Below are 17,028 nucleotides of genomic sequence, written 5' to 3'. Positions count from 1 at the left end.
CCACCAAATCATTAGGACCTGAAAATGGAGGATCAATGGAGCCAAATCTCTGAATTTGAAGGCCAAAATGTTCAGATTTCAGACTGAAAAGGCTATAATCTTCAGAGGTGTTCAGAGTTCAGGCACAGTAGTACATTACATCCCAGAGGACATCTGCTGCATCAAGATATCATCCAGCTCGGCACCCACAGCTTCCTGACCATGGTAATATGGTATTGGCTCTTCTGTGGCCTAGAATTGCGCAATGTGCGGTGCAGCGGCGCATGATCGATCGCTGGACAGCTAAGGCGACTCGTCGCGAAATGAGTGACAGTGTCGATCAATCTATCATGGCTGCAACTGCAAGAGAACATGCGGCATGCTGCCGAGATCAAGTACATGATCCGGCACATTTCCCTGACAGACTTGTTCGGATGTAGGCTCAGTGATGACTGGGGTTGCATAACTGCATAAGCAGATCTTGGATCGGGAGGTTGTGTTGCATGATTGTGCAGTGAATTATGACTTTGAGGTTCTTGCTGAACAATTTGTTTTCAGTCAAAGTTCGATTACTGAAGTTAAAGACTGAGGTTGGACAAAGGAAGTAAAACTTCCGGTCTTTGCATCAGCTAAGGATATATATTAAGATGAAATCTAAATTATAAGAACAACAACAACAACAAAATATCAGGTGCAACCAAAAAAAGAATAAAACAATAGAGATGAAATATAAATTACAAGAGCAACAAAAAAAAAGAGCAGATGCAACAAAAGAAAAACAGAGATGAATTCTGAATTGTTGGCCAAAGATTCAGCTTAACAAAAGAGAGAGTGTCCTAAGATGAAATCTAGATTACAAGCAGATGTGCAGTCTGAGTTGTTGTCCAAAGATCCAGCTTAACAAATTAGAAGAAATGCAGAGATGAAATCTGAGTTGTTTGCCAAAGATTCAGCTAACTAAAGAGAGAATGTCCTAAGATGAAATCTAGATTACAAGCAGATGGCAGTCTGAGTTGTTGGCCAAAGATCGAGCTTAACAAATTAGAAAATGCAGAGATGAAATCCAAGTCGTTTGCCAAAGATTCAGCTAACAAAAAGATGCGTTTGCCGGGAGTCGAACCCGGGTCTATTGCTTGGAAGGCAATTATCCTAACCGTTGGACTACAAACGCTATGCGTACATCTGAATGAAAAACAAATATTCAACCAGTGGGGCATCTTAATTCGTTCTTTTTTATGATGATGTAGGAGTAGTTCATAAAGTACACGTCTTAATATGAACAATAAACTTAGCTTATGCTTATGTGCAATATGCATCCCATGTGTTTCCATTAAAGTTCTTGACTCTGGATAGGGAACAATAGCATCAACGGCACCTATGCTTGTCTTTCGATTCAAGAGCTAGCTGCATATGTTTCAGTTTTAATCAAACAGCAGGCATGTGTTTCAGTTCGAAGTTGACAATTTCTGTCCACTGTGGAAAAAGTCAACCGAGAACAGGAAGCACTTAATTTCTATGTCATGGATGCAAGTCTGAATCTGACAGGCAGCGATGCCTATTAAGTACTCTGTATACTGTTAAGAGAGCAGCAGCTTGAAGGCTGCCCCTTGAAATGTATTCCTTTTCGTTCATTTTTTTGTTAGTCTTTGACCTGATTTGGCGGTGCTCAAAGTTGAATTTTGGCCAATATTTCAAAATAAGTTAGGCATGACCGCGCTGAAGTTTAAGACGCCTCTTGCTTGACTAGTTTGTAGTTTACACATACGCTGGCTGAAAAATTGTTCCAATGTACACATTGTACAGGAGCTTCTTCAGCATCTGCACAACTATCTCACACGATTTCAGAAAGTTCAGATAGTCTGAAACTTGAATGAGAAGATCGATGAGTTGTCTGCTCTTACCAATTTGTCATGTACTCGTATTTTGTAAGTTATTTTTCTTTTCGCCGGGCCGTATTTTGTAAGTTTTGTTGTTCAAACTCAATAATAGTAACACTGTAACAGAGAAATATCTGGAAGTTGCTGTATTTAAAAGTTCATTCTCAGTTCCTGGTCAGTACACACCGAAGTCATAAATTTCAGTAAGATGAAGCGATTTCGTTTAAATTTTTTAAACTTTCAGTACAAATAAAAGTTCGAAAACCTGCAAGATGAAGCGGTTTCGTTTAAATTTTCAAACTTCAGTACCAAAAAAGTGCGTTTGCTGGAAGTTGCTGTATTTAAAAGTTCATTCTCAGTTCCTGGTCAGTACACACCGAAGTCATAAATTTCAATAAGATGAAGCGATTTCGTTTAATTTTTTTAAACTTTCAGTACAAATAAAAGTTCGAAAACCTGCAAGATGAAGCGGTTTCGTTTAAATTTTCAAACTTCAGTACCAAAAAAGTGCGTTTGCCGGGAGTCGAACCCGGGTCTATTGCTTGGAAGGCAATTATCCTAACCGTTGGACTACAAACGCATCTTATGGTAGATTTAAAAAAACTGCAATCTTATCAACAAATCTTTAATTTCTGGTGCATCTTTTTTTTGTCAGAAGAGGATCAATGCTGAGGTACTGAACCTAATGCAGTAATGCATAATTGATGGGTATCTTTTTTTTTAGATAATTAACCGATGACTATCTTTTCGTCAATGAGTTGTGCATGAGACAGACCATGTGTTTCAGATGAGCACTTAAATGGGAAAAACGGAAGAAAAAAAAAGCAACAAGGCCTAGTACTTTCATATGCGATTGTTGCTCCATTCTTGTTTGTTCAGGAACAGCACTCTGACAAAGTGACAATCTAGTGCACTCGGTGTCTGTCCTTAAAAAAAATGCCAAGTTGAAGCATATATAATCATTTAGTTGCACGCGGCATGATCAATTAGCATCCGGTTTCATCCATCCGTATAACAGAAAATGATACGGAAGTCTGAATCCAGGAAAAGCACAGCAAATTCAGTGCTCTGCGCTGTCTTGAGAGCACTGTGATGGGCACCAAGTCTAGGACTGTCCCAATCTGTCTCTCTCCAAAAAGTTTCAGGCCCTGTTTAGAAGGTGTTTAGATCCAGGGGTGTAAAGTTTTGGGCCAAAAAAACAGCTTGCAAAAAGTATCTCATATAGCTGATAAGCAATTTTTGCTGCAACTTCTTTTTATTAGGATAGGATCAATGCTGGGGGTACCAAACCTAATACATAACGGATGACCATATTTTGTTTTACATAATTATTAACTGATGATGCCTGTTTTAAATGGGAAAAACGGAGAAAATAATAAGGCCTGCTACTTTCATATGCAACTGTTGCTGAATTCTTCTTTCTCCAGGAACAGCACTCTGACCATCTAGTGCACCCGCTGTCTCTCCGTAACAAAAAATGACAAGTTGAAACACATATATAATCATTTAGCTGCACGCGGCATAATGAATTAGCATCCGGTTTCATTTCATCCGTCCGTATACCAGGAAATGATACGGAAGTCTGAATCCAGGAAAGCACAGCAAATTCAGTGCTCTGTGCAGTCTTGAAAGCTCTGTGATGGGCACCAAGTCTAGGACTGTCTCACTCTCTCTCTATCTCTCCCCCACAATTTTAAGCTTTCAACCAATGCTCTGAATGTACGATGCAAATCTGGACAGTGATGTTTATGAATGCATGCAGCTCATGTTTATCAGGATTTCAGTCTCTTTTCCTCGCAGTGTCCAGCTCGGCTATTTGCAGGTTGAAATCACAACGCATTGGATTTGTGTATCTTCGTATTAATAGAGAGTTAAAATCACTATACTCCCTGTCTCTAAGACTCTAACGTCTCTTCCATTCCATGGTTATTTCACATAGATTTAGCTCGATCGGGAAAACAAGGAAACTAGGGGTTCGGAGTTTCATTTTCCGAACCCCCACCCTACAGGTTTTTTTTTCCCCAAGAATCGCCAAAATTTAACTCTGAAATTTGATCCTTCTGCTACGTTCTTGCAGACTAGCAGTTTTTCACACCTGGCCCTAAAAAGCCTCTGAAAAAAATTTCTCATAATTTTTCGCATTGACTTAGTGCATAAAAACGATGAGAAAAGGGGTTCGCGAGAATAAAACTCCGAACCCCACCAACACTTCTTTTCACTCTGAACCTTCTGTTCCGTTCTTGCAGATCCAACGATGCCTGACAAAATGTTCAGGATGGCTGAAACGATGATGTTCTTAAACGATGAGAGAGAAAAAAATGAAACATAATCCCATTAATCCGGATTTCTGTGTCTGTTTAATTCTCCATGTACAGAGAAGAGTCCAACTAGATTGCACGCAGCCTAGTGGTAAGTGACCTGAGTAGCATACCAAGCTTCTGAGTTTAAATCTCTGTCGAAGCGAATTTCAGATTAGGTTATTTGAGGGCTAAGTTCCCTATTCGATTATCTGCATCCTGAAAGATGAAAATTACTCTATTCCCCCATCCTGTAGGAATGATGTATGTATCCAGGTTAATGACCGTATCATTCTGTCTGATTGTTTTTTTCTTTTTTTTTCACCGATTTAGTTCGGGCAAACGTTGAAACATGGGGTTCGGAGAATTGGACTCCGACCCCACATTCTTGAAAAATTACTTGGACATGGGTCGAAATTGGCAACAACTTTCCATCAAATGATGTTATCATACAAGTAGTACAACGAACGATCTCATCAGCAAGAAGGATTCCAATTAATCCTCAGCAACAAGAAAAGAGAACACAAAAATCCGAGCCGTCATAGCTAGCTAATTAACTAGAAGCTACTAATTAACTAATTAACAGCGAGCTAGTGGTGGTGGTGGTCGTCGGAGGCGATGGCTTCGGCGACGAAGGAGGCGAAGTCGCCCTCGGTGGCGCAGGGGATGGTGAGGCCACCGCAGCGGTGGCAGTCGAAGCCGAATTCCTCCTCCACCCGCTTCAGCAGCAGCACGAACGACGGGTGCTTCAGGTAAGCCGTCGGGATCACGAACCGCTTCCGCCTCTCGCCGACGTACACCGCGAAATGCCCCCTCGGCACGTCCGCCGCCGCCGCCGCCGCCGTCGCCGCCGACGACGACGACGACCGGCTCCTCGCCAGGTGCATCCTCGACATCAGCTGGTACAGCTTCCCCGCCATATTATCACAGTGATCGATCGAGCTTGTTTATTCTTGCTTGCAATTAACTGAGCTGGTGATGCTGCTGTATGTGTTTGTCTGAAATCTGAAGAGTGAAGTGAAGTGAAGTGGAGAGTGGTGAGAGGCAAAGCTGCTTATTTATAGGTGAGCCGTGAGCTCGATGATCACTCGATCAGCATCACTGCAGTAGCCTAGCTTCTTTGTTGGCAAGCTGGACATGTCACATGGACGCATGCATGGTCATGCAATATAAAAAGAGAGAGAGAACTTTACGGTATATACTGCCTCTATATACTAGTAGTATATAGATGTGCAAAAAGGATAGAAAATTAAAAAGCACTTTCGAGTAATTTCGTGGTTGAGAGTTAATCCGATTTAATTGGGACATGCTCATGCCGTCACTGGATCTCATTTATGCGCATGAGAGACGCATTGCAGTCGAACGATTGCTGCTCAATTCTAATCATTATTTAAAAAAATCTATGTACTTTGGTTATGACCAATTACCAGTTAAATAATATAAGTTACATAGCAGGTGTGTGTAAAAAAACTTATAAATTTTAAGTGAAAAAATAAAGTAGTTTATACTATTAAATCATTTGTACTCAATATATTGGACCATACAAGTTCTTATGTAGTTGTGCCTACATATGTGGCATGGTCGTGAATATAATGCAGCTGCATCCATATAGATGATCGAACCTGGACCAGCTGCCAATGTCTGGGTTCAGCAACTATGACACAGTACAGTGCATTGTACATTGCACAGTGAGCAAGCTCGCTCGCTCGAGAGGCAGCTCCACCAACCATGGACCATGGCTGCCACTCGCATCAACGACACTCGCACTGGGATTCTACTGCCACTCGATCATGGAGCTCTCCAAGAAGACGACGGCATCTATCCTGCAATGATTGGACGGTCAGCTAGCTAGCTATAGCTAGCAGCCTGAATTGTTTGCTGGGCGTGTGCAAATTGGCCTGAATTATTTAGGATTTTTCAGACACACGCACACATGGGCTGCATACTGAAATGATAGCCGTAGGGACATTATTCTATACTCTAATACATCCCCTCATTATTTGTATGTCATTCAAATAAGTATGAAGAAAATAAAAAAATCAACAAGATATACAAATATATATAAGGTTGAATTTAACTTGTACAAATATACATTAACTACATATAGCTTTTTTTCTGTTGCAATTTGTAGAAGTTAAATTTTAACATGCATGTTTGTGGAATGTAATATGTAACTTGTTGGTTTTTTAAATAAAATTATAACCATTTACAAAACATGCAATCAGAATCTACTCCCGATATCCGAATGCTCCAGAATTCTCGAGCAATAAACTGTAGGCTAACAGCGGCTGGAGGATACCAAAACCGGGGGCTCCAAGATCACATCTCACATGGATTCATGGATGGATGGTTTTGGTATCGAGGAGAATATGGAGGAAACCAGGAAAGGGGATTATTTGTCTGGGCCTGAATGAATCTGCAGAGAGTACATGTGGGCACAGAGAAATTAACCTGCATGTCTCTCGATCAATTTGATCATGGATGGTCCTGAGAATTCAGAGGTAGCAGTAGAAGTGTACGGCCAGCCCTGTGCAACCTGCAACATGCTTGTAATTTGCATATGCCGCCTTGTGATGAATGTTGGATAATCGGTTTTTGTACGTACGACGTGCTCACCGCTAGAGATGCAGTAAGTCTCACTACACGTATAAAATTAAACTCTATTTCATACTCCATCCGTTTTAAAATGTTTTACACCATTAACTTTTTAATACGTGTTTGACCATTCATCTTATTAAAAAAATTTAAGTAATCATTTATTCTTTTCATATCATTTGATTCATTGTTAAATATACTTTCATGTACACACATAGTTTTACATATTTTACATTTTTTTTAATAAGACGAACGGTCAAACATGTGCTAAAAAGTCAACGGTGTCAAACATTTTGAAACGGAGGGAGTAGTTTATTTCTCACTTAAATGCTAGTAGAAATTTGGAAAAAAAATAGTTGAAAGAAAGCTAATATTAGTTGCCACATATTTGTACTTAGTTGAAAGAGAAGAATTGAGATAATAACAAACTACATATTTGAAACTAGCTACAACACAGACTTCAATCAACGAGCTTTATAAGTAAGTGAAGTATAAGTAGAAGCTTTTTTATTTGTTTTTATATTTCATCTCTTTTTAATATAAACTTGTGATTGTGTGTCTTATAACAGATGTCGGACATCTAATCCATTTCTATTATTTAAAAATGATTAATGATGTAATATGCATGTATGTGTAGCTAGTCTTGTCATATTTCTCTTTTTTTAGATAATGGAAATGAATTACATATCCGGTTTATGTCATAAGACACAGCCATGAGTCTTGTCATATCTCTCTGAGTCATTAACGCGTGAGGCTTGTTTGTTTGGAGGGAATTTTGCTAGAACTGTAACTGCCTAAGCAATTGTCTAATTGTTCAATCATACGTGACAAACTGTGACAACTTAAGACCGCAAAGCAAACATGCCGTAAGTTTTTATTTCTACGTGCTAAACCTTCTGTAAAAAGCGGGGACCAAACCCGAGAAAAAGTGTGGTACGGATGGTGTGTGTGGCCCGTCCGACGTGGGCCTCCGTATTGACTGCATTTTGGGCCTCACTGTGTTACAATCGCAATGACAGGTAGTGGGGGCCCATAATCTTTGACGGGCCTTACTATTCTGAGGTTGAGACTGTAGGAGATTGTGGGCTACCGTATTCTGGGCCGTAAAGTAAGTACTCGTGATATGTAGGCCCAATAGCAATGAAAAAGATGGCTGTAGGCCGCTAGCAGAACTGGGTTGTCAACTAAGTAGTAGAATAAGAAGAAGAGAATTGGGCTGAGGAAACATGTCAATCCAAACTCAATACCAAATTGACCTACTAGCATTTTACTCCCTCAGTACCAAAATAATTTCATTTTTCGCACATCCCTCATATACCAATACAAAACCAAAAACACTATTGTCGATGATATGGGCCCGGAGATATCACGTCTAGAGGGAAGAGGCCGCCCTCAAACCCACGTGGCTCCCCGCGAGGGGGGATCAAACCCGGGGTGGAGCGGTGGCTACCCCCACCCAGCTAGAGGGAGGAGGCCACCCTCAAACCCACGTGGCTCTCCCCGAGGGGGGTCGAGCCCGGGGTGTTGCGGCGGCTGCTCCCTCCCAGCTTGGGGTTGGGCCGCCCCCAAACCCACGTGGCTCCCCCCGAGGGGGGTCGAGCCCGGGGTGGCGCGGCGGCTGCCCCCTCCAAGCTAGAGGGAGGAGGCCGCCCTCGCTTGGGGTCGAGCTTCCCTGACCCCCTCCACGTATCAACCCACGTGTACAGGGTTAGGTGGGCGTGCCTAACGCCCACCTAACTGCATTTAAAGCGGTCTATGCAACCGCATCATGTCACATTTAATGCGGCGTGCTGCGCATCTGACCGGTCTGTGACCGGTTGAATGACCGATGGGACGGCGACTGTGTACCCCCGTCCTGTCAGTGTGTCAGGCGGTGAGCGGCGTGCTCCGTCCCGTCCCATCATAATGATGAGGGGCTTCACAGCCTCTTACCCCAGTCAGAGCTGGTCCAACCACTCTGAACTGACCCGGGTTCCCGTTTTCTGGTGTGAACGAGAACCTGGAAGTTCTCATCCATTAAATGACGAATGACAAGGGCGCCATGCATGATTTGATGGGCCCCGCGTAGCAACCGACGTGCAGATAGCTTCTAGGCTAAGGCAGAAGACATGTAATTAATATAGAGAATATTTTCCCTTCTCCCTAGGTAGCACTCGCAGCACATGTAGTATCCTCTTAGAGTATAAAAGGAGGACCATGCCTAGCGAGGAGGGGGGATCGGACTGAGGATCCCTGAGCCAAAGCTTGTCTAACCCTAGCTTGCATACCAGGGATTCAGGGACTTTCTAAGCACAGAAGAATCATAAACACAGGAGTAGGGTATTACGCTTCATAGCGGCCCGAACCTGTATAAACCTCTTTTGTCTCATCGTCTTGGAGGAGCCTCCGAGATCAAGATCTCACACAGTTTCACTCACCAAATCCTCGAATCTCACCCGCTGCCCCCGGCCGAACTCTCAAAGAGGGGCCTCACAGCCTCCCGCTAGAGAGGGTCACCCCTCGACAACTATAGTATCCCCCACTTTATCAAATTTCAATGAAATTATTCTTCTCATTATCCACTCCCAATGCATTTATCTTTTATTTTCATAAACTCCGATGCAATGGTTTATTTTGAATAAATGGGAGGGAAAAAAACAAATTCTAGAACTGATGGAGTGCGTTCGACATAAGCAGATTGAGTGAAAAAAAAGTCTCTCATTTCTACATGCACGCTTCCTGAACTATTAAACGGTGTTTTTTTTACAAACTTTTTATTTATGAAAGTTATTTTTAAAAAATCATACTAATCTCTTTTGAAGTTTAAAATAAATAATAATCAATTAATCATACACTAATAATTCATCTCGTTTTACATATTCTTTTCAATCTTCACTAATCCTCTTATCTCAAACACTCATATGTTTTACCCATTCTTTTCATAACTCACATCTCTCGTTTTTCGCATAAACTTCCTAAACTACTCAACGGTGTATATATATATATATATATAAAAGTTGCTTTTAAAGAATCATATTAATCTACTTTTCAAAACAAAATAATTAGTAATACTTAATTATTTATGTGTTAATGAGTCGTTCGTTTTATGTGATATAATTACTCTAGTTTCAACACCAGAAACCAAACACAGCATAAGCATATGCCTTTTTTTTTTGGGTTCAGGTGATGAGGATCTGCACACTGTTGGGCGTTCAATGAATCCAGTAGGGAGTCCGGACATGGAGCATGGACGCTGCAGAGACAGAAGACAGAGAGGTTGCTTGCTTGAAGAAGGAAGAAGGAGTAGGTGACAGGTAGGGCCCCAAGATGACGCCCAGCTGTCGATCCACCCAACACCGACCGGGGTCCGGCCCCCAGATCAGACTCATCAGACACCTCATCTCTCATCCCCTCACAACACACGTGTTCCCCGCGTGCCATTTTCAGACACCATTGCTTTCGCTTTGCTTAGCAACTCGGCAATGAAAAAAAAAAGAAAAGAAGAAAAGAAGATAAATTGTACTCCGTATTTGTTTTAAGATTACACTGCACATGCGCACACACATACACCACTATACACGTAACATCATACTCCCACTCTTACGAATATGTTCCCCTAACACATGCTCTAAAGACAGAAATCAACATCGTGTCCTTGATCTCACTAAAACCCTATTAAAAGTTTACTTACATATGTGTAATATTTGTGAGCGTTATGATTCGAACCCTGGTGGTGGTGGTGGATTTATGCACCCATAACTCCACCAAAACACCCGGGATTACAAAGCCGTATGGTTATCATAATTATCACGTACGTTAATCTTTTCAGTTTTCTAAAACCAAACCATAGTTATACCTCATGATAACCGCCAAATGCGGGATAGCGGCAACCCCACCCAAACGATTTGTTAAATCCTGCATCGCACCACTATTGCTTTCCCTCTCCCTTCCTGCTGTGGGCCATCGCCGGCCGGGCGACCACCGTCGCCGACGACGGCGCCGGCGAGGTCGTTGAAATGAATGCGCGCATGCAGCGCAGGGCGCGGGTATCTCGTGATTCGCGCTAGCTTCCTTCATTGATTCCTCGCCATGCCGACCGTTCGATCTGTTCATAAATCTTCGTCAAGCCTGCAGCTGCAGTAGCAGTACTCCTAAAACAGTTAAGGATGGTGCGATGCAGCAAGCTGGCTGCCACGGCAATGCATAGAGAGAGATGTACGGCAGGGATGGATCCGATCGATCATCTGACGGCGATCCGACATACCAGCCGGTTGATGGATGTGTGCATTTATTGTTTTGGCTAGCTGCACCGCGAGTTGAGCTGCATTTTATGCGACCAATGATGTCCAAATCCTCGCACGGGCCGTACCACACGTCGCGCAGAGCACTGAATTATTAGGAAAAATAAAACAATTTCAAATTTTCACTGCATTTTATTCCGAGTTCTTTTGTTTTTAGCAAGGGTTTGGCCTCCATTTCTTTTATCTGAAATGAGAAGAGACCTACAAAGTTCTCTTTTTTTCCCCCGAGTTATTACGGCTACATATGCATATACTCCATACGAGTTATTACGGTATTCAAAAGCCGGCGGTGGCAGGCTTACTTCATTTGTCGGCAAACTATTCCAGTTTGGAAGGTTCACGGATAATGTCAGTTATCACTGACTGAAATAAACACTCTCTTAAATTTAAAACCATTACTCACTCTAGAAATTTATGGCTACTACCCGCCCGGCAAAAGAAATTCGGAATTACTTCCTCCATTCAAAAAGAAAAAAAACTAAAAGCATGTTTAGCACAACTCCACCTCTCCTAGAGGTAGAGCAAAGCCAAACAGTTTCAACTCCAACTAAAATGGGAATGAAGCTGGATAAAACATTCTCACAAAATAAAATAGAGAGATGGAGCTAGGTTTAGGTTGTTTCACAGCTCCACCCTGAACGCAACTCCTTTAGCTAAATTTAGGAGTTAGAGTTCTACCAAACATGCTCTAATATTAGCTATGTGTTATGTCCAAATACGTAGTTAGGGTTAATCTTTTTTTTAAAAAAAAAAGGGGACGGAAGGCATATCCAAACACATATACCTAAGTTTGATGTTTGATTTTTAAAAAAACACGGATGGATTACTAGTGCTACTGATTTGAAATTTCTGTCGGACAAAACTAATACTCCCTCCATTAAAAAAAGAGACAAACCCTGGGTTTCCGTGTCCAACGTTTGACCGTCCGTCTTATTTGAAAAAATTATGAAAAAAATTAAAAAGACAAGTCATGTATAAAGTATTAATCATGTTTTATCATCTAACACTAATGAAAATACTAATTATAAAAAAAATTCATATAAGACAGACAGTCAAACGTTGGACACGGAAATTTAGGGTTTGTCTTTTTTTTTTACGGATGGAGTAGGTTACAGGCATATAGCAGCAGCATTTCATTTCATTTCAAACAGTGCACAGGCACAGCACACAGATGTGCTGGCCGGTCAGCGAGACCAGGCCGGTGAAAGCGAAGAAACCCAACCAAAAAAAAGGAGAGAAAAAAAGAAAGAGACGGAGCGGCCGGCCGAGCACGCCACATGCCGTCGGCGTGCTGCCTCTGCTGCTTCTACTGCTGCTGCTTGCACACAAACCAAGCAGAGGCAGAGGCACGGTGATCGAGTGAAGCTGGCAGTGCAGCTGGAGCCGGACCCTCCAAAGAAACCGTGTGCTCTAGGCAAGCTGCCTCCTGGAATAGACCATCCCAACGGCCAGCCAGCAAAACCCTTCCCAATCCATCCTTTGATTCATCAATGCTATCCATGCTCGTCGATGTTGCACAGCAGTAAAAGAACACAGCGCATTTTGTACCATGTGCTACAGTGCCCCTCTCATGGATCTTAGGCCCTGTTTAGTTTACAGAAAGTTTTTCCAAAAAATATCACATCGAATCTTTGAACACATGTATAGAGTATTAAATATAGATAAATTTAAAAACTAATTGCGCAGTTAGGGGAGAAATCACGAGACGAATCTTTTGAGTCTAATTAGTCTATGATTAGCCATAAGTACTACAGTAACCTATATGTGCTAATGACAGATTAATTAAGCTCAAAAGATTCGTCTCGCGGATTTCAGGTGAGTTATGAAATTAGTTTTTTTATTCGTGTCCAAAAACTCCTTTCAATATTCGGTCAAACGTCCGATGTGATCCCCAAAATTTCCTTTTCCTTATGTATCTGAACACATTGATATTAGTAGTAGTACTAACGTGAATCCGCAGACAGACAAATGGACATGGCAAGTTGGCAACTGAACCACACTAGTCAATTGACTTGAATGTACGTTTGACTCTTGCATGTAAACATTGCGGCAATGAGTTTTTATTCCGCGAACACGCAAACAAAGGCATGTTTATATGGCACCCTAAAATTTTTCACATCACATCGAACATTTAACACATGCATAAAGTATTAAAAATAGACTAAAAAAACAATTAATTATACAGATTACGACTAGTTTGCGAGATAAATCTTTAAAGCCTAATTGCTCTATGATTTGACAATTTGGTGCTACAGTAAAAATTTATTAATGATGGATTAATTAGGCTTAATAAATTCGTCTCGCGGTTTATTAACGGATTCTGTAATTAGTTTTTTTATTAATGCTCGAACATCCCATGCGACACCCTATATAATATCCGATGTGATACGCCAAAACTTTACACCTGAATCTAAACACCCCCTAAAAGTAAAAACATTGCAGCAATCCGGCAATGAGTGGGTATGATCCACACTCGCTAGCCACTAATTTGCTCGCTCCAAGCCTCCCAATCTCTCCAAATATGCTCCTTTTCTATTTTTCAAATATAAACAATTCTAATGTTTATATTTTATATGTACAATATAAGCAATTTTTAACAATGATTTCAATGCACATAAATCCAATTATTTTCAGCTAACCTCATGTGCTCAAGAAAGTAATCCAAATAATTCAAAATTCAATCAATGGGGTGGCTGAAAAGGATTTTTTTTTCTCTCGATCTTAGTTTTTGTTAAGCAAAAAAGGTATATATTTTAGGAACATAAAGAGTAACACATTCTTGGGTTCCAATAATGCACGTATCGACGGATTAAGTCGTGCATATGAAGTCAATCAGCGTTCCGAACTTCTGATGGCCCAACTCACATGATGTTATTATTTTCCTCTCCTATTCTCCGCCTTCCTTCTATCATTTCATTGAGCGCAAGCGGTGGTGCCGTAAGAAACAAATTGAGTGCCTCGCTCCCTCCACACTCTTCTAATCTCTCGCCTCTTCTGATTCCACCACCGCCAATAGACTTAGCTAAAGTCGAAAGATGTCAACATGAAAGTGTGGCACCCTCACTTCCCTTCGTCTCGCTTTGCTCCTGGCTATCAACATTGTCCTACCGCCAAGTGTTAACCCCCATGGTTTCAGCAGCGCTGCCGTTGCCACCTCACCACCCGCCTTTGTCTGTCGTCTTTCCAGTTATTCCTCACCCATAATGGTTATCTATAGGCTCTCTACAAGAGATTCATGTCAGAATATTTTTCTACATGGAAGATATTAAATGAAAAGAGAGAGCAAAACTATCTACTAACTTAGAAATAGTCTATAGAGAAAAACGAGGCAATGCATGAGAGAGCTATAGATACCCATATAGACATACTATTGAGGTGGTTTACTATTAATCTAGTCTATTGCTGAGATGTACATGTTTTATAGAGAGCACCTTACTTTATCATTGCGGGTGCTCTAAGCTCACATTGTCCACCTTCTCCTCTCCAGCATCACCCTTCTCTCAACCCAATCCCTAAACCCTAACCTTAACATAGCCCTTCTTGATAAGGTACTATGTGCTACTACCTCCGTCTCAAAATAAGTGCAGCCATGAGTTTCCGCGCCCAACTTTGATCGTTCGTCTTATTCGAAATTCTTTTATAATTAGCATTTTTGTTGTTATAAGATGATAAAACATGAATAGTACTTTACTCGTGACTTATGTTTTTAATTTTTTTCAAAAAAATTTCAAATAAGATGAATGGTCAAAGTTGGGCGTGAAAAACTATGGCTGCACTTATTTTGTTACAGAGGGAGTAGCTTACTAACTAGCGCGTGTGTGCGAATTACTAGCATTCATGCACATTTTGTATTTGAATTTCATGTTAGGATGGCTGCGAGTTTCCAAACGGGGCCCGTGTTTACTATTGTACGATCATGTGACCACAGCTATATATACGTACAGTTTCCTCTTCTGTCTTCTTTTTGTCTTGTTTCTTTTGTTGGATCTGGAGCCTACCGCTAGTAGTACGAGGAGGCTCCCTGCCCTTTTCTGCAAACCTTGGCGCCAAATTCTCCAAGGATAGGATGGTCATAGTACTACTCCTAGCACTAATGTGAACGATTCATAGGCCCACTTTAGTTTATGTGCCAAAATTTTTTGAAGTATACATACATACATACATATGTATGTATGTATGTATGTATGTATGTATGTATATATATATACATTTAAAGTATTCAATATAAACTAATAATAAAATAAATTACAGATTCCGCGAGATGAATTTATTAAGCCTAACTAATTTATCATTAGCAAATGTTTACTATAGCATCACCTTATCAAATCATGGCGTACTTAAGCTTAAAAGATTCTTCTCGTAATTTACATGCAAACTAGACAATTGATTTTTTTTATATTTAATACTTAGTACAAGTGTCCAAACATTTAATCTGACGAAATTTTTGGAAGTTCAGAGGAACCAAACACTGCCATAGTTCCATCACGTGGAGGTTAGGCTTCGTTTTCCCGCGCCGCGCGGCCCCTATTTTGGCGCGAAAACACCTCCATTCATGCCGCCCCGATGGCGCGAAAACCGCTCGGCTGCGTGCATGGTGGGGGCGCCTCTCTCTCCTTCCCCGCGTCGCCGTCAGAGATTCAAAGATTCTTGTCTCTTCTTTCTTCTTTTCTACAGTGTCTTTTTCTTCTCCCCTCCCTTTTCTGTTTTCTCTCCCCATGAATCGTGCGTGCATGATCCTGAAATCCATCGATCGATCGATCCTAGGGTTTCTATCCAATCCGATCTTCAAAAAGATGATGAAAGGAGAAAAAAGAGGATCAAATTTCGTACAATTCGGATGCAAACATCTTGGATATCATGCGGATCCAGGAGTCGTATGATGAAACATCATTACAGTAGTAATAGTAATTAAGCTAAGATGTACTCCACTATATATGGTCCAAATTGGGCAGGATGTGCGACACTGACATATATATACACGATCAAAGCAAAGCAGCAACTAACTAGCGTGGTTACGTGACGTGTCGTTGTCTTCATCTGAATCATGGCCATTTCGATCTCTTTTTTTTTCAATTATGCCTCGCATTCATGTCGATCCATGCTCACCTCGACATACACTGTCAATGGATGCATGCTCGAATACAAGTATGGTACAAACTTATCTATTCGTTCGATCGATATCCTTTTGCATTGGTTAATTCGAATTAGGACATATGTGAGATGCGAGATAATAATGAGTGGATTTATTATAGTACACTTATGCAGTCATCACCGGCATTTAATTTAGGAAAAAGTACGAATTACCTCTGAATTATCGCGGTCAACCGAATTACCTCTCTAAACTCAAATACCGAACATTTTACACCATAAACTATACATACCAAACAAACGACCCCATGAACACTGTTCTAGGCGGTTTTGATTTGAGCTATCACACGTGGCGCTAACGTGGCAACCTAGTCAGCAAAAAAAAATTAAAAAAAATCCCTAGGCCCACCTGTCATCCCTTTGTTTAACCCAACTTCTCCCAGCCCCCTTGCTCTCTCTCTCTCTCATGCGCGTACTCGGATGGCCAGCGGCGGAGCTCTTTCACGCGGCTGGGGACGGAGGCGAGCCGATTCCCCCAAATCCAGCTATCGCCGCCCTTTTCTTCCCTTTGGCCGCCCGTGGAGGAGGCAGCCGGAGCTCATGGTGGGCGGCGACGCGGGGATGGAGGATAGCGACGGCGCGGGGGGCGAGAGGTGTGCGAGGTCGGCGACGGCGAGCTTCTTCGCAACGCCGTGGTTGCGGAGCAGGAGGAGCTCCCACTAGGCGGAGGCCCAGCCGCCGCCAGGGAGGAACGAGGCCGGAGGCGGAGGCCGCAGAGAGGAAGACCGGCGGCGTGTGGTGGCGAGCGCGGAAGGACCTGTCCGCGAGCGTGGCACGCACCAGCGCGGCGGCGGGGGAAGGGAGGCGGAAGAGGTCGTCGCCGAGCACCTCGACGGTGCCCGTCGCCGGCCC

The 17,028-nt window shown here is 42.0% G+C and overlaps 1 protein-coding gene and 2 non-coding genes across 3 annotated transcripts; all 3 read right to left on the bottom strand.

The window, feature by feature from the left end:
• Positions 1–1,078: 1,078 nt before the first annotated feature.
• TRNAG-UCC (transfer RNA glycine (anticodon UCC)) lies at positions 1,079–1,150 on the bottom strand. The gene has a single exon. It is a non-coding gene; the product is annotated as a tRNA-Gly (tRNA).
• Positions 1,151–2,364: 1,214 nt separating this feature from the next.
• On the bottom strand, positions 2,365–2,436 carry TRNAG-UCC (transfer RNA glycine (anticodon UCC)). The gene has a single exon. It is a non-coding gene; the product is annotated as a tRNA-Gly (tRNA).
• A 2,124-nt stretch (positions 2,437–4,560) lies between these two features.
• LOC4344531 (auxin-induced protein 15A) lies at positions 4,561–5,203 on the bottom strand. The gene has a single exon (XM_015794116.3). It carries the CDS (start codon positions 5,071–5,073, stop codon positions 4,744–4,746), a length of 330 nt encoding a protein of 109 aa, XP_015649602.1. The 5' UTR covers positions 5,074–5,203; the 3' UTR covers positions 4,561–4,743.
• Between the last annotated feature and the right edge of the window lie 11,825 nt (positions 5,204–17,028).

This window comes from Oryza sativa, chromosome 8 (assembly GCF_034140825.1).
Source record: "Oryza sativa Japonica Group chromosome 8, ASM3414082v1".
NCBI lineage: Eukaryota > Viridiplantae > Streptophyta > Magnoliopsida > Poales > Poaceae > Oryza > Oryza sativa.
Note: the sequence above shows the minus strand (reverse complement) of the source record. Positions and strands in the feature narration are given on the sequence as shown.